The sequence below is a fragment of the Plectrocnemia conspersa genome, unplaced genomic scaffold (genome assembly GCF_051122295.1).
Source record: "Plectrocnemia conspersa isolate PC_06_02 unplaced genomic scaffold, ASM5112229v1 ptg000002l, whole genome shotgun sequence".
Classification (NCBI taxonomy): Eukaryota; Metazoa; Arthropoda; class Insecta; order Trichoptera; family Polycentropodidae; genus Plectrocnemia; species Plectrocnemia conspersa.
The window spans coordinates 16,977,988-17,002,872 of NW_028277166.1; the positions used below are offsets into that span (position 1 = coordinate 16,977,988).

General features: G+C 31.8%; 2 protein-coding genes across 5 annotated transcripts in view; one reads left to right on the forward strand and one right to left on the reverse strand.

The window, feature by feature from the left end:
* LOC148237880 (proton channel OtopLc-like) overlaps nt 1–17,316 on the forward strand; it is a 69,176-nt gene extending 51,860 nt beyond the window's left edge. For 2 of the 4 annotated variants that reach the window (XM_088181190.1, XM_088181192.1), the window contains 7 exons: nt 542–667; nt 7,090–7,207; nt 7,295–7,400; nt 9,857–10,072; nt 14,727–14,887; nt 15,001–15,166; nt 15,430–17,316. In XM_088181190.1, coding sequence (XP_088037316.1) covers nt 542–667; nt 7,090–7,207; nt 7,295–7,400; nt 9,857–10,072; nt 14,727–14,887; nt 15,001–15,166; nt 15,430–16,436 — 1,900 coding nt within the window. In that variant the 3' untranslated portion in view covers nt 16,437–17,316. The remainder of the gene's footprint in view (nt 1–541; nt 668–7,089; nt 7,208–7,294; nt 7,401–9,856; nt 10,073–14,726; nt 14,888–15,000; nt 15,167–15,429) is intronic. The other 2 variants (XM_088181191.1, XM_088181193.1) reach the window with 1 other exon arrangement.
* Nucleotides 17,317–20,669: 3,353 nt separating this feature from the next.
* LOC148237881 (telomerase reverse transcriptase-like) lies at nt 20,670–23,147 on the reverse strand. Its single transcript, XM_088181194.1, has 2 exons — nt 23,024–23,147; nt 20,670–22,945 (listed from the first exon to the last, which is right to left on the reverse strand). Exon 2 carries the CDS (start codon nt 22,930–22,932, stop codon nt 20,728–20,730), a length of 2,205 nt encoding a protein of 734 aa, XP_088037320.1. The 5' UTR covers nt 22,933–22,945; nt 23,024–23,147; the 3' UTR covers nt 20,670–20,727.
* Nucleotides 23,148–24,885: the final 1,738 nt, after the last annotated feature.

Consider the following 24,885-nt stretch of genomic DNA (forward strand, 5'->3'; position numbering starts at 1 on the left):
AGCGGTTTGTTGTTAATCTTACAAGTAGTGTTATACTAATATTATTAAATATTACTACAAATATATAATTTAAGTGTTTAATTTAGAATGCTTATTCGTTTCAATATGATATGCAACAGGTATTATTATAAACATAAATAATATGAAAAATATGTTAGATTTTACCACGAATCTTATATTTGGCTCACCATATTACGCGAAAAGATTTTTCATAAAAGCTGAAGGAGTCTAAGTACCTATGTTTAAAAATTCTAATTTCCTTCTGGCGACGTTTGTCACTAGCTAGGGGAAACGCGACAGTAATTCAAGGGATCCTTTATAGAGAAAACTGTCCCAACTCGCAATTTTCAAACAAGAGAGTGGCATAAGGAACCTAAGGTGGTTTTTGTCGCTACGTGAGAATAATGCGAAACAACCCCATCTTTGAATTTGCATGCATATGGGCATCAAGATTGCGGTTTCGTTTCTTAACGCAGTTTCGCCGAAAAGAACAGATTTTGTATAAAATGAGGTTTTTATGATATTTCCTTTTTTCTTTCAGATTACCAACGCCGCCTATGATCTCGTTTCCGCCTGCTCTTTACCATGGGATGCACCTTCCTCCACCTCCGCCGCTCAGAAGACCGTCCAGAGCTGCCCAGGGTCAACACGTGCATGCAATTGGAGCGTGAGTATAGTTTATATCTCTTTATAATAAAAACAATTAGATATATTGTATATAAAATTTAGAGAGAAACAAATATTAACTCATTTTAATTAAATACTAAAAAATGACGATTGAATCAGCCATAATGAACGCGTAGTTTGTTTTTTATATCGAAAATTACGAAACAAAAAATATATTTTGCGTAAAAAGTGCAGTAGGGTGGTGCAAATGTTGAAGACGGCTTTAGGCGACGATGTTATGTTAAAACGAAGGGTTTATAAATGGTACAAACGTTTCTAAGTGTATGGGAAGTTTAACACATAAACCACCGATAAAAATGTAATGTACTTTGTAATAAATCATTATTAGGGAGATTGCTAAAAAAGTACAAAACAAAGTTGCTGGTGTAGTGGGCATTAAATGAGTAGCAGGCATATTTGTTCCAAAACTGTTGAATTTTCAACAAAAATAGCACCGTTAAAAATTAATATACAATAGTTAAATATAGCCTCTGTTTGTATGTTTACGATATCGAAACAAAGATCAATCATATTAACGGAAACGCCGTGAAAATCTAAGACTAAAAAAGCAAGTCAAGTTCGATCGAAGTTTGAGGTTCTCATTAACATGTTCTTTGATTATATTAGTTTGTACGGATGTATATTGATAATATCAAGTACTTAAAATTGATGACCCAAAGAAAATGGAATGATGGGATTGTATATATGTATATATCTATTTCCACAAAAGATTTTAATAAACCGACGCAACTGCGGCTACCACTCGCGACAGTCCAGGTAGGAGGTTAGGCTTAGCCTCAGTCCACACTGTATGCTAAAGCATAAACCCGACTAGGTTAGAGTCCTAAATTTTGAGCCACATGCAACTTTTGAAAGAGGTTAATCCTTAATATTAATTGTTAATCCTTAATAATCCTTAAGCCTACAATTCAAACACAACATAACTGCAAATGATGCCTGATACTCTTCCACGTCACAGATTTTATTATTTAAAGAAAGTTTATATTTTTAGTTTTGATGTTAGAATTCCGTCATCTATTTGATGTAGTAATATCGATAATAACGCGGTGAATGTTGACTTCAAAGTCGTTCATCGTCTTTATTGTATCGGCGTAAACTAGCGACTTCACATATCCTTACATAAAAAAATCCAAAGTCCATTACGCGAAATTATCTGTTCATAGAATGTTTCCTTCAATAAATTGATTGTGGCGCGCGCTGTGTGACATGTTGCGTCGTGTTATTAAAACCAAATCTCTTCTACATTAATGCCATACAATTGTGTAACGAAAAAGTCAGTAATCATGTATCTATAGCGCTCTCCGTTGACTGTAACGTTCTGGCAGGCATCATTTTTTAGGAAATATGGACCAATGATTCCACTAGCCCATAAAGCGCACCAAACAGTGACTTTTTGTGGATGTACCGGCGTCTCAATAATGGGTTATCTTCACTCCAAATGCGTAAATTTTGCTTGTTAATATAGCCATTCAACCAAAAATGAACCTCATCGCTGAACAAAATTTTCTGGTGAGAATGAGGATCAAGAGCAATCTCGTTTTCGGTATATTCACCGAACGTATGACGAGCACGATAGTCAAGCGGCTTAAATTCTTGAATGAGCTGAATCTTGTAAGCTTTCCAAGGTTTTTCCGCAAAATCTTCCATATAGTGGATGGACACAGCTCCAATTGCTGTGCACGGTGGCGAATCGACTCATTCGGGTCCTCCTCAATACTACGCTTCACAGCGGAAACATATTGGGTGCGCACTGTACGACGTCTCTACGGATGCGTATAATCAATTAGAGTATGCGTGGTGCAAAAACGATCCATGGTTATTCGATTTATTTGCTCGGATAGACGTTTTTGTCGACCGTAAAATGGACGTAGCGCACAGTAAGTCTATTTATGGTGAAATGGCAAACAAATCAGCTGTCAGATGTCAAATGGCTGTCGCTGGAAAAAGTGTTGTCAATTCGAAAAACAAATCGCTTAAAAAAAATTCCTTTATATTTGCTTGAACGTATATGTATGTAGTCAGCTATTAAGTTATATATGTATATATGACTTATTGTCGGTAAAGATAACTGTTTTCAACAGGTACGATGTTAGTTTTTGTATATTATTAAGCATGTACATTTTTATATCAGGTGGAGGAGAGCTCATCCAAGATTTTCCATTCTTTGTTCCCTTATAATCGACTTTGGAGCTCAGCGCTAGCGCAAAGTGGGTTTTTCGCGCTATTTATTTGCGGATCCACTTTGCGAGAGAGCAATGGCAATACGTGCGGCCGGATTTTATTCCTCTTTTACCTTTTGTTCTTATGAATGATTTATGTGTCGGCGGCTCGAGTGAGATCCGTCTGCGCTTTCAGACTCTTGCCGCTCTGGTCTCTTTTCCCGTCATTTGCGCCCTTCATACCTATCAGCCGGCACTCAACCCCCTAAATCGAAAAAGGAAGCCGATGGGTGGAGGTTTTTCCGGAGGCGGCGAAGGAGTCGATAAGTTCAGGGACCTTGGGTCCTGCGAGCGGGAAAATTCTATCGCATACCGCAAGGCTCTCTGAGCGAAATTGCTTCTAATGTGGAAGTGCGGCAAATAATAGCTCGTGGAATATATACCGACAAAGAATCCCATTACAGGTGGCTCGGCTTTCTTATTAATTCGAGTATGCGAACCCTTTAACCTTACATGTATATATGTATATATAGCTCTATAGATGCTCTTCATTTACTTTATATGTTATACCTACGTTGTATCTAAAGAAGCTAACATAATTATTTTCTTCTTCAGAGTCATACCCATTCTTTCATATGCGAGTGAACAAGCCTTTAATAACATATGACAGGCTTGCCGTATATTACTTTGTATAACGGCATACATATTATTTTCCACGACAATGCTGTCCATGGATGACATCTGCGAAGAACGACTTTTCTTTAGGAAAGAGAAATATGTCTAATAGTATAGAGACAGGTGAATAGAGAGGGTATTTGATTTCAACAACTTCAAGTTTCCTTATTCCTAAAATTAGTTGCTCCATATTTGATACAAATATAGTCTATATGCTGCTTTATTATAAGTCATATTTCATGTGACATTCCCGAATTAAATTGTCACACCTTATATAAATGTCTTGTTATTAGGGAAAACATAAGCTTTTAAGTAAAGTTCTTTTAATAGTCATTCAAATTTAGAATGAAGAAAAAAAGAAAATACTCAAAGTGCGAGGCAATCAACGAGATTATAAGATTAAGATGCGTTTTAAGTTAATCCCTTATCGCGGTTGAGAAGGGTACTCTGACGGTACATAAATTCATCCCTTTGTTCCACAATGAGACACTCGGTCCGTGCCTTCAGCTCTTTTGCTATTTTTCCCCTTTATCTACCCACAACATTATCCAGAAATGGGTTACGTTACGTAAATATTTTTTACACGAACACTGATTTATACGAAAGCCGTAAATACAAACTCGTAGCTAAAGTATTTTAATTCACAGAATATAAAGTATTAATTTGAAAAAAAAGTTTATACAAAATTAAAATTGAAAAGTTTTGCCTAAAGCTTTTAGCCCACCCCATAAAATATACTACGTTACATTGTGCGTAAATTTCGTGATTTATCATCCCCGATAAAAAAAATACACGAACATGCTCGCATTGATTAATCTTCAGTGAGTTTTATTCTGCGTATTTGCATATTTTTTCGATTGTGCTCGTTCCGGTCGTTTACAGCCCCGAAGTCAATGTTTTTCGAATCACCGCCTAGATTGATGTCTTTTAAAAAATATATACTATATTCATTATACGCATTCTCTCAGTCCTAAAACAATTCACGCAAAAATTCAATGGTGCTTAACGCATTTTTAATGACACGTTCTTGGGTGTAATTTATCATACGAAGTACAAAAAAAATATAACAACGCAACTCCCCTTCCAGCCCAGTGACCCAAACTTTGGGATAGAATTAAACTCTGGATTTGCTCATTTTTTAATACGGAAAATCTCGCGAGTGCCTTTTTTGTGCGAAATTCTGGACGGAAATGAATTGCTAAAGTTGCGTGTGTTATTTTTTTTAATTCTGATTAAAAAGTTTGCCTACCATCATTAATATTCGGATTTAATAGTAAAAATAAACTTGTGACGTGGTGCTTAAAATGACCGTAGCAAATCTTAATCTTGTATAAGTATGATGTTTGTTTAGTGATCCATTTATATTTTACTAAAAGAAGCGCTGCTGTTGAAATTTTTATTTATATTAAATACTCAGGTAAGAGTATCGTAAATTTTAAGCGGAAAAAGTAGAAGGTTATCACAAACTTTGTGACATTTAAATACGTAATCTGATTTTACGTCACTGTCAAAATTTTCGTAGATGCAATACCTCTGTATACAATACTTATTAAATCGCAATATTTCTTCGTAGTTTACGAAACAAAAAAAATATATTGAGCTCTAAAAAAATATTTTTATATTTATACCGTCTGTTCTCCACAGGATTCAATTTTATTGCTTTTGACGTAAATCTTCATCATTTATTTTTATTTTATATTGTTTAAGATTACCTGCCTGATGGTGTTTCGTGTTTCCATGAATTGATTTTTTTCCTCAGATACAAAAAAATTTTAATTGCCCTAATAATGCTACATTGTTTCATAATATTTATGTTATTTATATAGTTTTTTTTATTTAACTTAACTGAGCTGGAGAAGTACTTAGATCACCCAATATTTGTCTAAAGTGGCCTAGCAATAAATAAATAAATATATTCCTCAATATTCTTAGTTGAATAGAGTGGGGTAAATAACATTTATTTTGATGCGTATATATTTCGGCGTCCAGTTGGACGCTGAAAGAGCTTTTTAATACAAATGTAACACAAGCATATATTAAAATAATATAAAAATAAAATTCAGGTGTCAGTGCCGGGCGGCGGCGTCGAGTGAGTAATATTCTATGTTAATCCAAATCGATTATAACAGGCGATCGGAATAGATTTAAAGCAATTGATGGTACTTCACAGTAATGAAATTATCAAAGTACTCGCTGTTACCTTTCGAAATTTTTAGATTTTTACTGTCTCTAATTTATACTTGTCAGTTTGTGGCAATAGTTTGAGTCCATCGCTCTCCTTGCGTCTGTGTGACTTTGTGAGTTTCAAGTATTTTATACTGTATTTAGGTGTTTCGAATATGTCAATTTATGTTTGGCAAAAAACCTTTGTTTGATTGTTATGAAAAATTTATGGAAATTTGTATGGACCCCACTTGAATTTTCACAAATGCGATTTTTTATTGACGCTCTCCATAAATACCTGACTATTGCTCTGATACTTTCACGAATTTTATTCTTCATGTCAATAAGAGCTTATTGACAAGCGCTTTTTATATATCCCCATAAATTAATGTGCTCGCTAAATAAAATTAAATTTTCTGGAAATCTCCAAGGTATATTCATGGTTTTTCATATACGATCTGAACTAATTTTTCTTACTTTATGTGAAATCATTGACAAGTTCTCGTATTATGGCTTACCTCAAGAAGAACTTATTTCATAAAATTGTCACATTTATGTAAGAACAATGGAGCGATGATTTTCAAAGTAAAATTCAAGTAAAGGTTTATGCATTATTTCAACGTAATATATTCCATATTATTTTTCTTAGAATCTAAAATAAGAATAAAATAATATATAGACTCTAAAAAACTATTTATATTTTCATTATTAAAATTAAATATGGCCCACAACGAATAAAAAAAAAGTTGTGTAAATATTAAAACGTGTTTTATCATAATAAAAAAATAAACTAATACAAATTATAATATAAAAACGTTTGCAAATAAATATATAAACTTAAAACTTAAACTATGCAGACTTAATTGATAAAATTAAGTATAGAAAACATAATTTTTGCTTTAAAAAATAAAATTTAATTATAATTACTTGACAAGTTTCCCAATGCGTCATGATGACCATTATAAACACGCTAATTATACCATTAAATGTTAATTAAAAACAATTAAAAAAATATATTAGCATCTTCTCACATAAATTTGCAGCTATCGCAAAACTTTTTTTTTTAAATTAATACTGGTTTAAATATTAAAAAAAAAAATTCTAATTCAGGACTGTTTTGTGTAATCACTTAAATTCGGCGCGTAATTGATTTTGTTCGGTAATAAAGAAAGTTAAAGATCTCTCTTAAAGTATTTTGGTATTATGTTGACTTTTTACATATAATGATATATCAGTGGTATAAGTTTTTGACTAATACCTGAAAGACCTGGACACTAAGAAGTATACCAAAATATTATTTTAGCAAAATTATAGTTTTTTTATGTTTACGCTGAAGTAAAAGTGTCTATCTAGGACCTTTTCAACCGTACGATATCTCACTATATATATTTTCTTATTTTTTCAGAGGGGATGCTTTGGCCGATACCTTATCGGCTCTCTACGGAAAACTTCTGGTGGTGATGGGCATCGCTTTTCCCATGGCCGAGGTCATCTCTACATACATACCGCCCTCGTTCTATGAGGTACATACACAGATACGTTAATCTGCCGATCCTTTCATTCTTTTCACCGCGATCATTACGCACACTAATCGTTTTCTCTTCTTTCAGGGTTTCTACTTGTACCTGTATTTCGGCAGCATGGCATTTTTGCTGTACATGTACGCGGCCCTTTTGAGGGATCGGTCAAAAGCGCTGAAAGCCGCTGACAAAGAAAGTGAGTATAATGCGATGAGTTTCATGAAAGAAGTGTGTTTAAAAATAAAGGATGCATAATTAATTGGACGCCTGGTTGGTATCACAAAGAGGAGTCCTTTGTGGTAAGCGTGTAAATAAACAACGACCACTCGTGTAATTTATTCTCGAAAGCTTCGAGTGCTCCTCTCTCTCTCCATCCATTGAATGCCACTTGAGCGTGCTCGCTAATCCGAATCTCTCTGGATTTGCAGCTTTTTTTAGCTCGTGCTTTTTAACAACACGAATTAAATGGACGTCGATTTTTCACGATAAACGCTTTCGATAAATTTAACTGAACACAATTCAATTTAACCTTTGGATTTTTACTGTTTCAATTCGTTCACTAGTCACGTATATCCATTTTGTGAGATGGCGAAAATATGTTTTATTTGTATTAGTGTACTATTACTAGAGAAGCATTTATTTGTTTATTATATTTGTAATCTTTGATAAATATTATAATACATATTTATTAACTATTATTGAATATCATATAAAATATTTCGAAGTCGTATTTAAAATGCAGACATGCCCCAATAATATTTATATTAAATTCAAATAAAAAAACACCCCTTTTGCCACCGGTTATTTCGATCATTTTCTGTAAGGCAAAGTAAAGCAATATGTTTTATTTTTAAACATACATATCATGAAATTAAGACATGTCCAGAAGTGATATGCAATTAAAAATAATTCTATAATGCGTTTGTATTCTATGTTTCCTTTGAATACGTTGTTTGTGGTATGTTACCATGCGATTACGTAAACCATATAGGCTGATACAGAAGTAAATGCTGCATGTATTTTCATCATTAAAATTCACATAGTAATAAAAGTTTTTCACATACGAATTTTCACACATCATAGTGGCAAATGTGTTCATTAAAATTAATTTTATATTATTTTTAATGTTAAAGTTCGTGCACCTGGCGTGTTTGTAATTCATGTTTTCACCTTTTGGTAGCTTTCGTCTGCGCTTTATCGCCGGAATTTCATCTCTGCGACGGAAATTCACGGCAGCCTTCTACCGGAAATGGGATGTTAAATTATGTTTTATTATGGAAAATGCAGCCGGGTCCGCTCGGAGCCGTTTGTTCCCGGTTGTACATTTACCGGTTAACCGTCTACGGCGCGTACATTTATTGCTTTTTTTACTTTATATTAAAACATTTTCATTTTAATTATTATGCGCAGTTAAGACTAACATTATATTAATAATGTGTACTTTTATAATAAGATATCTAAAACATACACAATTGAAATTTTGATGAACTTGCTTCAGATTATATAATTGACTAGCGCTACATATGCGGTGTTAGATTAACGCAAATAAACTTGTGCTTAGATCGAAAGTACCATTTTCTTCGGGTTCCTAAAGTGTAACTGAGCAAAATTAAGATAGCATATATTATACTACGCATTTATATTGTAGCGGTTTCAACCACTTGCACAATATGTTATAATTTAGAGGTCATTCTAACGATCATTTTGAAAAAACAGAAACACGTATGGCGCGTACCGTGAGATACTTTCCTTTTCGCTCGCTCGCGTGTTAAGTGACGAGAGTGAGTGAGAGATAAGGGCGTGCGGAACGCATGTAGCGCACGCCTCACTCTCGTCACTTAACACGCGAGCGAGCGAAAGGGAAAGTAACTATTTTTTTATTAGCCATGCAGTATATATGAGAATCTTTAACTTATTATTTTTAAAACTAAAAGAACAAATTTTATGAATGGGCTTAAAATTGTTAAAAGAAAGCTGAAAAAAATTATTAAAAGATATTTGCGATTAAAAAGTATTAAGGTTCTTCGTGTTAATATTTTTACCATTTATTTTTTATATGTTTTATATAAAAAAAAAACAGTGGATCATAGAAATCAATTTAAAATTAGTTTGAAAACCATTTCTTTATAGTTTTACGATTACATGTATTTTGAATTAGAACGCTTTGATATAAACGTTAGAATATTATAAATATTTTAAATATATACAATAACTTTTATATTAGTAAAAAAATATATTTTTAAGTAAAAATTGGGAACTGCTGATTTATGTTTATTTATATAATCGGCATATTCTCCCTCCCTTTGCGGTAAATTAATGTGCATTTCACGGCGTTGAATATTAATGAAACCCCTTCTGGCAGCTGAAGGAGTAAAGTCCTGGAAAGTTTTCTCGTCAGGTACTTGAACTTCAGACGCCGTTTTAATCACGCGTTTCTTCTTGAAATTCACAATGTATTTCAGTTTATACAACGCGCCGTGAAAAAATTCCCACTACGAGAACACAAAAAAACGCTACATAATTGGAATTAATTTTTTTTTGAACGTCTAATCCTCATCAAAACCTTACACCATATACCGTCTGGCGCCTAAACGAATTATTTACTTACCATAATTTCCAAGTAAATTTTAAAGTTGCTTAAAATTATTCCAGAGAACCGCTCTTCTTTGCCCACGCCGCCGAGGTCATCGTCTTCTGATTCTGGAGACGAGTCAGAAACGTCTAGGAAGCAGACCGATACCGAGATGTCCACTGCCACTGATTCACAATACCAAGGAGGCCTGTCGAAAAGGATGTCTTTGGGATTTGTGGTGGGAGGACCGAAACAGCATCACTATGGCAGCTTTTACCTCAGAATGGGAGCCGTTGGTGAGATGAATATTTATAATTTAACCTAACCTGTGTATTGCATATAAGCCGCTCTAACTTAGTGATTAATTCAACTTGGATAAGATAATCTTCTTTTTATACCATTATTTAAGTCTATATTTCGTGTTTGTTTATCATATTGAAAACTTTAAATGTTTATTAATAACATTGGATAACTTATGTTATTTTAGAACGTCTTATTTCAATACGGTCCGTTTCGAATGAATAAAAATCGACTACTTGATATGAAACGGCATAATACAGCACCACAAATCTATACCCGCTACAAAACTCTTCGATATCAAATTTATTGATTTATGAGGGCACATAAAAATCAAGTTTCACATGAGCTTAACAATATCATTCTAAAATCAAATTCCTACTTAACTGTCGTTAGAGAGAAGTAAGAAAAAGAGCCCATCGAAATAATTCGTCGGAAATTCGCGAGTGTCAAATTACAAAAGGAAGCGGCATCGAATTCGAAATCGATTCTCAGCGAGCGATAAGAACGTCTTTTGGCTTTGTCCTCGGCCATTTTCCACCCCTCGCTTCCTTTTTGTGGATCCAATTTCTCTAGTCGTCTTCGCTCGCCATTCCGTGTAATTTCAATTTATCACGCCGCCAAAAGAGGACGCTCGGCCCTAAAAGTTATTTTACATATTGCCCCGAAAGTGTCTCGTTAGACTCTCCCTTTGAGGCGTAATGAAACGGAAGTGCCGCCGCGAAATAAAAAAAATGCTTTTTTAATCGGAATTCGGTAGAAAACGAAAAAATCTAAAACAAACGTAATAAATAAATGAATTACTTTGCGGAAGGGAGAAGTAGAAAAAAATGCGCAGTTGCTCCCCCTCACCGCTATTACAACGTGTCGCCACGTTGTAATAACACGGGTAAATGTATTTAACCGCTTAAGTGTCGTGGTGGTTTATTTTGCGAAAGAAATCTAGCACTTAGATAAATAATAAATATAACTCGGAATAAAACCTATCTATCTCAACGAATATAACGCCACCGTAGAATTTTCAAAATCATTGATAATTTTTAATTTGGTGTTGTTACACGACCGAAGATAAAATTATACTGATTTGGTTTAAGTAGAATATCTTTTTCATAATCATAAAAACAACGATTTCAAAATCAGATACGACCATAACAACTTTTTTTTTCATGCTCTAAGCAAAATGCTTATGATTCGTAGTGAGATATGTAAATACAGAATAAATGTTATTCGCTGATAGTTATATTTATCTTTCACCCTTCGCCAATTATTGTCCTGCGTCCGATGTAATCGAACAAAATTACCAGACCGTGTATAGCCAATAACGAACCCCGAGCTCTGAGTTTGACAAATTAAAATTTTCTAACTAACGAGCCATCACTAGTTGGACATGTCCAGAAAACTACGCTTTGGGCCGCAATCAAATTATTTGTTCTGCGATGCTATTGCGGTGTTTAATTAAAGTCATACTCGTTTAAATTTAAATTTAATTAAATTAGTAAGTGATGCGACTAAAACGGCAAAAGGCGTGCGGTGACTCGTGTCGCTTATTAAATTTTAATTATTTAAATTAAATTAAGACGATCGTGAGCTAACGACGATGGTAAAAATAATACATAATATTAATATTAAAGCGAAATAATACGTCTCATCGCTCCTTTTGGCGCATTTTGAATCTGAACTTTCTCCTATAACCGTATAAAATTCAGATAACACAAGAACTGAAGCCTAAAGACCATAGAAAGCGAAGAGTTTTCGCAGATTGGGTGTTAGAGAATCAGGAAGTTGATGCTGATTTTCAAATATATTCCAATGTGTTTCACGAGAGACCATTACATGCACAAAAAGTGACTGTTTGGTGCGTATTGTGGTCAGGCGGCATCACTGGGCCTTACTTTTTTGAAAACGATAAAGGTCGGACTGTAACAGTCAACGGTAAGCGCTACAGGCGCATGATAACCGATTATTTTTGGCATGAACTCGAATATATTGACGTAGAAGACATGTAGTTCCAACTAGACAAAGCAACTTGTCACACATATTTTGGATATTTTGCGTGAAAAGTTCCCACGTCGCATTATTTCACGTTTTGATGACGTCAACTGGCCGCCAAGCTGATGCAATTTGACGCCGTGGAATCTTTTTATGGGGTTACAAAATTTTTATCAAAAACTCTGCCAAAAAAAAGTAAGCACAAGACTTTTATGAATTTGGAATCAGGAACCTCACAAAATACATTTAAATCTATGGTTACTATGTTTAAAAATAAATAAAAAGATTTTCTAAATGTATTATAAGTCGATATCAAAATAATATAATATCCCATATATCCCATTTTTTCCATATATTACAGGAAACAGTAAAAAATGGACATATGAATCAGATATAAATTCTAGAGTTTAGAATCTAACGGCTCACTGAATCATTATTGTAATTCAATAATATATATATACCTGTAACCCAATTCTTGATATATTCAATATTACTAAAAAATAAAATCAAATGATTATTTAATATATATTGCATATTAATTTCACTGTCCAATCATTTCTTATCACCCTTTCAATTTCCATCCCTTCGATTAAAAATTAACGAAGTTTTACTGTATATGAATAATGAAACAAGTGACCCTTCGCTTAAATTTTTATTTAGCTTCACAAAGGGGGAAATAAAATTGCCCAAATAAGTATCCAAAACATGCGGGTGTTATCTTCGCATTTCACTATACTCTATTTATCATACTTCATAGTAACATGCATTAAATAATAAGTGGCTTTTAATTCCAAGAGATGAAAGCCTTCCCGCAACACCATAAAGACGAACTCGCAATAAAATTTCAACGAGATCTGTTTGTTTACGCTATCGTTTTAATATTCACGACTCATTAAAGTTTACCTAAAATTTTATGTCGCTTTATTTTTATATGTCTTCCTTTAAACATAACATAATTCGAGGGATGCGAGAGTTATGGCGCTGTTTTTATGAGCCATAACTGTTTGTTTAATCAATAAAAAACTGAAATGTGAAACGTATCGTGTTTAACACATGAACGAGAATTAATGTATTGGATATGATTATTAAATCATATTTTTTTATTAATAGAAGCAAGCTAGCAATAAAATTATATATAAATCCCACTAGATTATTATAGGAGCAAATATGCTTTATATTTAGAGTATTTACTATGTATTTAGTGTTTTTAAACTAATCTAAATTGACCCGAAATGACATGATATTGGATTGTATAAATAAAAAGTTTAATACTATTTTAAAGATAAAGCTTAACATTGTTTAGACTCTGTAAGGTGCTCGAATTGTTCCGGACACAAATTTTGCGGACAGAATTTTTTTTTTGCGGACAAAAAGATATTTTTAATATTATACTTAAATAAGAATTTAATATTAACATTTAAATTGTTAAATTTTATGAAAAAACGTTTTATCAGTGTTTACTGGTTAAAATGTTATAAAAATAATCAAAATAGCAACAACAGCTATTTTGAAAAACTGTTAAAACATGTTTCACGCAGTAAAAATATTAATTCATTGGGTTTAATTCTAGTTAATTGCTACATTGAACTCGGTAGTTAAAAATTCAACAATCCAAATGCTTACCTTATTTTTTTATTTTAATATGATATTAAAAATCTTTGTCCGAAATAATTATTGTCCACAAAAATCCTGTCCGCAAAAATCAAATAATAATTCAGTGTCCATAAAGATCGCGTCCGGAATAATCACCGAACTACTTTGTACAGCTTCGGCGGGTCAGGTCGGAGGAACGGGTTAAATAAATAGTATATAAACGAATTGCTTCGCTTGCAAAGTCATGAAGATTCTAAAGGTAGGTATTTTATATTCGTTAAGGAAGAACTGCGGAGTTGTTGCACTCATTTATACATCTTTCCATCGGACAAAGTTTGGCGATTTGTCTCGTAGCCAAAACGAGAGTGCAATGAAATAAAATAAAGTAGTGTGACACCCCCCGAGCTTTCGCTTGATGTAATAATTTACCGAGCTGGCATTAGTCTTTGTTTGGTCCCTACGCGTTTCACGTTAGCACAAGACCCCATGCCAGATAACGACACATCGCAACGACTTCCGCACCATTAACTTACGGCGGAATTCTTAAGAACTATACACTTCTTGAAAAAGTCTTCCCTATACGACTATTTATTCATCAAAGTAACACAATAACATAGGATTTATGCGTATCTCGTTTCAGCTTCATGCTGAGTAGATATTAAATAACAACGTCTAAAAGAGTTGTATTTCCTCTTCATATATGATATTGTGCTAAAATGGATTAACTCTCATTTGGGGCAATTGTATTATATAATTCTGTTGATGCGGGAAAAGATAGAAATATCTTCAGAATATAATAATAATAACTTATTTAATCAGGGTTCGTGTATATATTCTGAACGCTGCTTCTGAAATCTAAATATCCCAAAATTTTCAATGTAATTCTCACATATGTAGCGTTACCAAAACCATAAACGTTTGAGGATCTGTGTGGTTGAAAAATTAAACCACTTTGTATACACGAATATCGACTATGGAACTACTCTGTCCAACTTGAATCAAATCGCTTCATATGATGTAGAATGATTAATTTATAATGTAGGTTAATAAATTTTATTAATTTTCTTTCAGCATTCGGAATTGGCTCTATGATATATTCTGGACTGGAGTTTGGACAATACTTTGAATTAGAACCTGATACCAATTGCCATAATGTGCTGTTGGCGCTCACTCCTGCAACGCGAATGGCCTTCATATTTATTCAGATGTATTTCATTTTTCTAAATAATGAGGTAATCAATCAAATTTTCACACTTGAACTAATACATAGCTCTGAGCTTGTAGAGGAATATTTGAAACTAATTAATATCTGTCAGTACTTAATTTAACTATTAAAATGTTTCAGCAAATGAAAGTTTACAAACATAAAGTAGTAGCACGATTTGGACTGATGCACATGGTCGGCACTAATTTGTCAGTTTGGCTCAACGTCCTTATACAAGAAACGAAACACGAGATTTTAACGTTTTACAATCCTGAAAATAACACATTGGGTATATCACACAGAATAAGTATGTATTTTTTAATAATATTTACATAAACCCCAGATCTATTAGGTATTAGCCACCGACTTATACAACTGGTCTATCGTGTTAGTGTTCAAGTTAATTATTTTGTAGTGATTTATTTCATATTTAAAATCGAAATTTACATACATTTATGCTCTATAATCTATCTATTATAATCAACTGTAAATCTGCAATTAAAAGAGTATTTCATTAAAGCAAAATTATTGCAATCAACATGTAATTTATGATATATTTTTTCATTTCAGCTTTAAAGAATACGTTTAGTATTCTTGGAACACCTGTGCCTTCCGATCATCCGGCAGCAGCACATCTCAGAGTGGCTCGCGGCTTGAAAGGTCCTCATCACATATTCGAATGCAGAAGAACAAACATCATGGGTACGCTCGTTCAAGATGCGTCTCCGTTTTTGTTCCCTTGCACGATCGAATACTCTCTCATATGCGCCGCCATCTTATACGTCATGTGGAAGAACATCTCCAAGTTTCCCAAAAGAAACGTAGCAGCGGCTTTGAGCAAGCTGAAACTATCAGAAGGCCACGCCTATAAACGATCGCCGCATCTCTACTCCGTTGACTGTGCGAGAGCTCACAAAGGTCTCTTCATAGGGATATTAATTTTAGTATTGACAATAATATCGCTCATACTATTCTTCGTTCTGATCTCAAAGAAAGAGTTTGTAAACTTAGCCGTCATTGAGGTGAATATATGTGAGTTGACTTTGTACGCTATGACTACTTTGGCAACGTTGATTGGTATGATACAAGTTCGGCATTTGAGATACGACGGCAACAGAAATCTAGAGCTTGATAATATATTATTAATAGGCGCTCAAACCGGAATGTTCATCTATAGCACGTTCACTATAATAGGTGGACATTTCACTATTGAGAAGAATACTATTTTGGTATTGATAACGGCTTTATCTTCACTTATACAAACGACATGCCAGACGATGTTCATATTAGACGCGAGCAAAAGATCTGTATCGACTCCGGAGCAAATAAGAAGAAAACCAGGCAGGGAGATCGTTACGTTCTTACTCGTGACCAATCTTGCCATGTGGGCCATAAACACTTTGGAGAAGAGCAGAGCCGAGTCGCATCCGATTCAGTTGCACTTTTACGGACTTTGGGCTTGGACGATCATCACGCACGTCTCGATGCCATTGGCAATCTTTTATCGGTTTCATTCTACCGTATGTTTATGTGAAATATGGAAGAGAGCGTACAAAATGAAGCCTACGTACATGTAGCAATCAAAACGGAGGTATTGAGCGATTATAAACAATTGAGAGGCCATTTTTTGCTGTTAAACTTGACTGCTCATCATTATGTTGTATGAATTTATATTTATTGAATTGATGTCAATTTAAAGTTATTATACCTGATTATTTTCAATACCTCTATTTAACATCATAGAATACACGGTACAAAAAGTTTTTTACTGTATAAATAGAATATCCTGGTTTATATGACAAATTAAGTGCTGATTGCAAATCTGTACAGTTTTTTTGTTAATCGATTTTGTTACTGATGGTTTATGCTAAAATTGATTATACATGATATATAACACATTTTTCAGTATAATATTAATAATGTGTTATTGTATTGTTATTATTATAATCAACTAAAACAAAAAGCATATTATCTAAAAACTAATTACAGAAATTGACAATACAATATAACTTACTGGTTGTTTTTTGTAATGTCTTCGAAAATCGAAGTTTAAAACTTCGATTCAAATTAATGCAAGTTATACTATATACAACATAATCTATCATTATCAATATAAAGAATACAATTATTTTATCAAAATAAAGGTGTTACTTAGCCAAAACTATCAAAAATAAAATCGGCTTAAATAAAAAAGTATATAGTAGAAAAGAAGTTATATTGGATTTTCAATCAGTGCATATTTTCAAATAAATCATTTATAGGAATAAAACTAGTTGTACAGTGATAGGTATTGATATCCAAAATACAAACACCATTACAACCAAAGAATATCAAATGGTTTTTTCCATGTGATTGTTACAAAAAATAGGCTTAACTATAAAGTTTTATAACGAAATGTCTGTACATAAACGTTGAGTTTCAGTTGAAATCCATTGAAATCTATTTATTGTTATGTGATTTATTTCATAGTGCATATTTTATTGTATTTATAGCGTTTTACCCTATTTTGCTTGTGGATTGTTTTTGAATCTCAACCGATATAATCGCCCATTCCAATACCTCCCTAACTTGTATAGCGTTTAGGTCTTTACGTGTTCAGTTTCATATTAAATTCATATTTTTTGTACAACCTTTACATGTAGATGTTTTTTTAAGTGTAGTGTAAATTTTCAGATGTTTATACACCTGTGATTTTATGATATGAACTTGAATTCAACTGAAAACATATCCATCAATATTGTATTCACATTACAAAGAAGATGTTCACTAACATAAAATTGACTCGTATTAATGTTGATAGTAATATTAAATTACAGTCTTCCTACTATCACACAATATTGTACAAATAGTTTTAAGCATGTTATTACATAATATTCTACATTTCCTTTTTTTCGGATTCTATGTAGTACTACATGAAACATTCATCTTGTAAAGGTATACAATTTCAATAAGAAATTATAACACTTATGTATGTATTTTATAGTTTATATAACTCTATGTATGTATATATAACGTATGTGTCATCATGTGGATGATTCTTAATGATATTCAAAATTGTTTAGTTCCGATCACAGACTGAAGACGATCAGAAGTTTTAGACGAATTACTTTTTTTTGTACATATCTCAATCTTTCAATAAGTTTTTTTAGAACAATTTTTTGATATTAAAGAAGTAAAGTTTTCTTAAATATATACTATTTAATATGATATACAATTTTTTAATGATATACATTATATACATACAAAACGAAAATATTTTATAATACACTTTTTTTTATATTTCGGGATCAATGGAGTGTAACGTTTTTTTGTAGGATATTTTTTATTTATATTTGAGAAAATAATATTTTTCCACTGTGCCATAATGTAGTTAGGTGTATAATACAATATTTTGTTATTATTTTAATATTATGTATGACAATATTGCTAAAAGGGTAGACCTTAATATTTTAACTAATCACTTTTAAAAACTTATCCATATTATAATATCAAAAAAAGCGTAAACCTAAAATATTAGACGAGGTAAATTTATAATATAGTATAATAAATAGCATACTTTAAAATCTTGAATAAAAACTTTCCATCCGGTAATTATTGTACGAAAAAGGGCTTAGTTCAAGTTTATCAGTGCTTAATAAAGTGTTTGAATACCTTTATAAAAAATATTTTGCTCACCATGAATCGTTAAAACTGTGGAACGGACAATATTGTCTTGTTGCAACAAAACACCTATCTACACCATTTGATTTGATTGCAGGCTGCAAATTATTCTAGAGAATAGTTCTTCATTTGCTATACTAGTAACAGTGTTCCCCCTGGGCAGTGCTAAAATATTACCTACTCATTCATTTTAAATGAGTCAGCATAATCCTCACTCATCGATTTTCCTTTACGTTACCTTTAAATGTTGCAATGAACTCTGATGTCTTTATATGCCTGGCTTAGTTGTAAATATTATGTTATAGAAGTTTTACTAGTACATTCCTACACTTGCTGGGGTGACAAACATGTATCACCATACTGAACTTCAATGAATTTCAATGGTTTTTCCCATATAACTATTCAAAAATTGAACAACAATGTGCTGCTCCACTTTATTCCATGTTTGGTCATTTTAAACTACTTCTGTATCTTGGTGTAGCATTTCTGATTCATACTGCCATCTGTCGGCCACTTTTCGAACTCTATGTAAAACTGCTGCCAATTTACAAAGCTATAGAGTAGTGTTTTAAGCTTTTATAATATATTAAAAATTGGTTGATATAACCATCTCTTACGAAAAAATATTGATTAGGTATATCAGACATAGTACTATATAAAATTGTCATAAAAAGCATTAAACACTATTTTATTCAATCGACAACAGACTATATTTATTATGGTTGATAAACTCATTTGCGATTGAACAGTAATTTGTCTATATATGATACAGTATTTTTCAAGTTGTGTAATTGATAGATATTCAGTACATCGTCCACTTTCTACACGTGGACCCATTTATTAGTGCTAAGGTAATTAGTATTTAGTTTTTTCCAAGCAGTTCATATAAATTAAATCGGGTATTTATTTAGGTAATTTATAACTAAAATGTAAATAATATCTAAATATATATGATGGCTTATTAAGATCATAATTATGCCATTGATATATAGTGTGGGTGTTACTCGCCTGAGGGCTGGAACAAAGTGTTACAATAGTTCTCAGAATTCAAAGCAAAGTTTGTCTTGCTGCTAATATATCTATAGTATATTCTAGTTAAAATATTAAGGTCTATAGCATAAAAATGTTTTTTTTTTATATTTAATTTATTTTTAGCCGTACAATATCAATTGAGATATCGAAAAAAGATTATGGTATGATGATAATGCTGGAATTTGAGTGAATCTGAAATAAACATTTTTATTCCACTGTGGTGGGACCAGGCGATGCCATCTATACGGAAGACTGTTGCGGATCGCATAATGATTGGATTATGATTGTACTAATGTAATGGTTGCATAATGTTTCGGATGTAATGATTAAATAAGTTTAGGTATAGTTCCTTCTTTTGCATAATACAAAAAAAAAACGCTCCTTATTCTCTAAACTATACGATAATTTTCACTTCATTCCTATCGGGATTAAAATATAATTTTAATTAAACCTTTGCCAAAGATGTGTGCATAAATATATACATGTATATTGTATAAATATTTAATGTTGTGACGAAAATTACTCAAGATGATATGCTTGAAAGTGTATGTTGATATTTATGAATATTGTGCTTTATCGTTGTTGAATCTGTTTTATTACTCGCAGTTTTTATTTATTTCCCTTTGTTCATTTTATACAAATCGTCAATAATCAATGAATATTTATCTCATTCAATATGTTGTATGTACAAAATTTACACTGTCCATAGTTAAATTTGTTTTGTACATAAGACACATTGTAATCTGATACTGAATTAAGTTTTGTTGTAGATATTATATATACGATTATGTTATTAGTATAAATAGTTTCGGTGAATGTATAGTATTTTTAAATCTCAGCTTATCATGATGAATTGTTAAATTTACGGCTGCTATGAAAATGTGTTATTGTTTTTTCATGTTTATTATTAGTTACTATGAAGATTATTTATGCAAATTATCAATATTATAATAATATATGCAAATTGTTTATATAAAAAACAGATTTCTGCAATTTGTTTTATAAAATTCTTCATTTGACGTTGCTTACAAGTGTCGACGTTGAATTGTGATTTTTTTATATAAGAAAACCAATGCTTTCGTCCTATTCGTAAAGGATATGACTAAAATACTCGTGTAATTTTTATTAAAAATAATTGTATTCCACAAATTAGTTTTATTTATACATTCAAATATATTATTTACAATTTTTCAAACCTTCAAAACCTAGAGGCATTATATTGAAATTTTTAATCTGACGTCTCATCTCTGATCTTCGACAAACATCTTTAACAGCAATATTAATAAGAAATCCATCAGAATCAATCGACATGTAATGATTTCTCCATTTGCCTTCAATGCAATTCGATTTCTTTAGTTGAATGCTAATCAAAGGATTCAGCTTTGAGCAAATGTTACTTTTACAAGCGAAAAGACTTAATGCCTTATAAGCCACATAACGAAAATGATTGATACAGAATTTAAAATTAACATTCTTCGGTTTATTTTCCATTATTATTTTTATTATTAAATCACACATTCTTACAACAACTTTTTCTTTATACACTTTGAATAAAATATCAGCTTTAAAGTCCGTATCATCACAAAATAAGAGTGTTATAATCGTACAAAATTTATTAGCCGATATACATAAAGTAGTGAATATATTCTTCCAAATTGTATCTTCAGAATTAACCAACAAGCTTAAAATTAATGATGATATTGGAATAGTCGTTTGAGCTATTCTCTGCTTTAAAAACTTGATTTGATTTGAAATTGATTGATTGAAAGCAATTCTGTAACATATCTGACCACAATAAACAGTCTCATCTCTGGATACCTCTAAATTATTTGTATTAAAAGTGTATCCATAAAAATTAATGTTTTGATCAAAGCGACCGTGAATTGTATTAAAGTTTGTAATTGTTTTTTTACAATTGATCTTGCCTAAGTTGACCATTTTCTCTAAAAATGATTTCGCCAACAAAATATCATCAGATACAAAAAGATAATCGTCTACCAGTCTGATCAAAAATTTTATAACACCATTTAAATCAGTCCTATAATCATTCAGATTATTCTCATCGAAATTATTATAGAATATATCGCATAATATTGGAGAAAATCTCATTCCTTGCACAAGACCACTTTTCCATTCGTATACGCACGATCCGTAACGTATCAATATTGGCTTTTTTAATTCTTCGTTTAACTTCTGATACTCTTTACAAATTGTTCTTTTAAGCTCAATGTTCTTCTCTCGTTTTTGAAAATTAAAATGTAAGCTTCCAAGAATTGATTTTAATTTTACAATATCAACCGAACCGAATGCGTCGGCTAGATCGACTTTAACAAAATATAACTTAGGTTTATTCTTTTCATACCATTTCTTACATAACAACACATATTCATCATCAATCCGATTCATTAGATTATAATTCAAGTTGATTGATTTAAAAAGAAATCTTCTGTTACACTCTAATCTCTTTTCTAATTGTGTTTTTTTCTTATATCTCACAATTACTCTAAAAGTATCGTAAGATTTCAACATCAAACGCATAACTGGTAAAGTTTTCTGAAGCGATTTATTTTCACATCTTTTATCAAATAGTATTTTTTTCTTAGTTCTTACTCCATTACTGTATATGTTACACTTTACAATCTTACCGTTATTTTCAAGAATAGAAACAAATCTACTACTTAACTTTTGCCAGTGAGATTTGAAGTAATAATATAGTTTCTTAGACTCGTGCGTTAATTTTGTAGTCGTCACATGAAAGTTTACGGCGAGAATGGAACATACTACATTCTTAATAATAAAAATCAAAAACTTCATCAATACAATTTTTTTATCAGCTTCAATATTAATAATATTTAACCATGCAACACTGTTAATATCCCATTTTTCAATCACTTTATCAGTCGTTACACATTGCCCGGACATACTGTTTATTATTGTCGATATAAACTTATAAAATGTTTTACGATTTCTCATACAACCGTAAAACTCTTTAGGTATTAAAATTTGTAAAATATGAACAAGCACTTTAGTTATTTCTTTATTATTAACGTGCAAGTCTGTTTTAAGTTTCAAATTAACAAAATACGACTTGAAATCATCTTTTAAACTGATTTGAAACTTTTCCTTTATTTGCAAGCACATATTCCAGGTGTGTGGTAATAGCTTTTCTGCCAAATTTTCGTTATTTGTATCCAAAATATGCTTGAGTAAATCCAGGGAGTTTAGCTTCTTCTTGCACAGAATATTCGATTTATTACTTGCGATATTGCGACAGAATGCCTTGTTACAGAAATAATCTGTAAAGCATATTGTTTCTCTGATGTTTTTTATTTGATCTGAAGGTTTGAAGCGCTTTTCTCGACTTTTGAAATTTATGTTCATGTTTCAATATAACCTAAAATGTGTAATTATGAGAGTGTGCATTAAATCTGATAATATTATATTAACACATAATGAATTTTAACTGACTTACAAAATTTAAACTGTTTGTATTCACATTAAAGACTTTAGAACATTTGTTTGAACTTCTAACGTCAAGCAACTGTCATAAAACAATTAATCATAAGCAAATAAGGAACATAATCGCTTGCATCGAAGGCAAACTTTTAAAATAACGACATTGACATTTGTCTAAACAAAAAAAAAACCGTCCAATAAAAAAATGATTATTACATTTCTATTTTTATTTATTCATTTCAATAATAAAAATAAAAAGCTTAATAAATTACTTTTAATTAATATAAAATTCCATCACGATTTTTTTTGCTTACTATTATTGTTTCTTCTCTTTATAGTATTTTCTAATCAATCATGCCCATTTTGACGCGGACGATTTACAACTTCTAAGAAGTGATTTTTTTGCGCTCTCTCATTCAAATTCAAAATCTCACATTTCAGAAGTAAACGATTTACGTCAAAAGCAATAAAATCGTTTTATATCTGTCATAGTAAAAATGCTAAGTTAGGGTGCCTGAGCACAAAATTAAGGTCTCAAAAAGAAGATATCTGAGAAAAACATGAGGTATGGCGATTCTTCATGCTAGCAGTGTCGATAATGAGACTTCGCAGATCGCGTGTAGATATTTATTATGCTCAAGATATATTGTTATGATATTTGAAGAAACGTGCGTTGAGAAAGTCTGGCGGTGCTTCGCCTCGCTATCTGGGCAGCCTGTTTAATGTAACTAACCTAAAAAAATACTCGCAGTACTACTTCCAGAAAATTTTCTATTGCGAAATTAAACTAGGATGAGATAAAATTACAATCGACTAACGCATACATAGCGCATATCATTACGGTCAATCAACTAACGCATACATAGCGCATATCATTCAGAAATCTTCATCAATAAATTTCACAAGTTACTGCCGACTTAGGAAGCATTATAATTTATCTGAACCCACACTTAGACCGAGAAAACAGCCGCTTCCCTCTTCATGTCAACCCTGATCTAGCTACGACTTTCAGCTTATACTTATTTGTAGCCGACTGGATTATACAGACACAGACAAATCTATGAGAACATATTTATAGTAATTACATGAACTGAACGTGTTTTAAAATTTGTTGCAGAATATTAATAATATAGATTATAAATCATAACTAAATAATTTTCCTTCTAAAAAATAAACCCGCTCATAGCTAGGTCAGTACATATTGTTCAATAATATTTATTTTAATATAATTATTACTACTATATCCATATTTTCTATCAAAAAATATCTATATTAGTTTCACAAATATAAATTTTAGAATTCCAAAAGATACATACATATAACACAATTTTTTTTCATTGACACCCTCCGATTTGTCAACGAGTGATAGGGGCTAAATTATAACAAAATGGGGGAGAGATTTCGCCGAATTACGCAGATAAATCTTTCACATTGATCATAACGAGCAGATAGAATTACTCCATCGTAAAATAAGCGCTACTTTGACTCTCTTGTTAAAGTATAATATGTACTTGAATGTGATGTCATACATACGTACATCATTCATACAAATAAACATGATTAATCTAGACAACTTATGCTTTCATGTGATGTATAATGCTCAAACAGGATAGAGTCGAGCAACACCAAAAGTGACGCTGAATGCATTTCTTTACCCCTCCAAAAGTATTTGAAGCTGCATCGAGAGCTTCTAAAACTATTGGCATTTAACCAAAAATCTACGATTTTAATAGCTTTTACCATTTTAATTGATATACATATTGAGTTTGCATCATTATTCCTATGCCAGTCACTCCTTTTAGCATGCTTTGTTTATTTTATTAGCATATGTGTTCCATTTATAAAATAAATATAGTAATATAAATTCATCGATCCGCA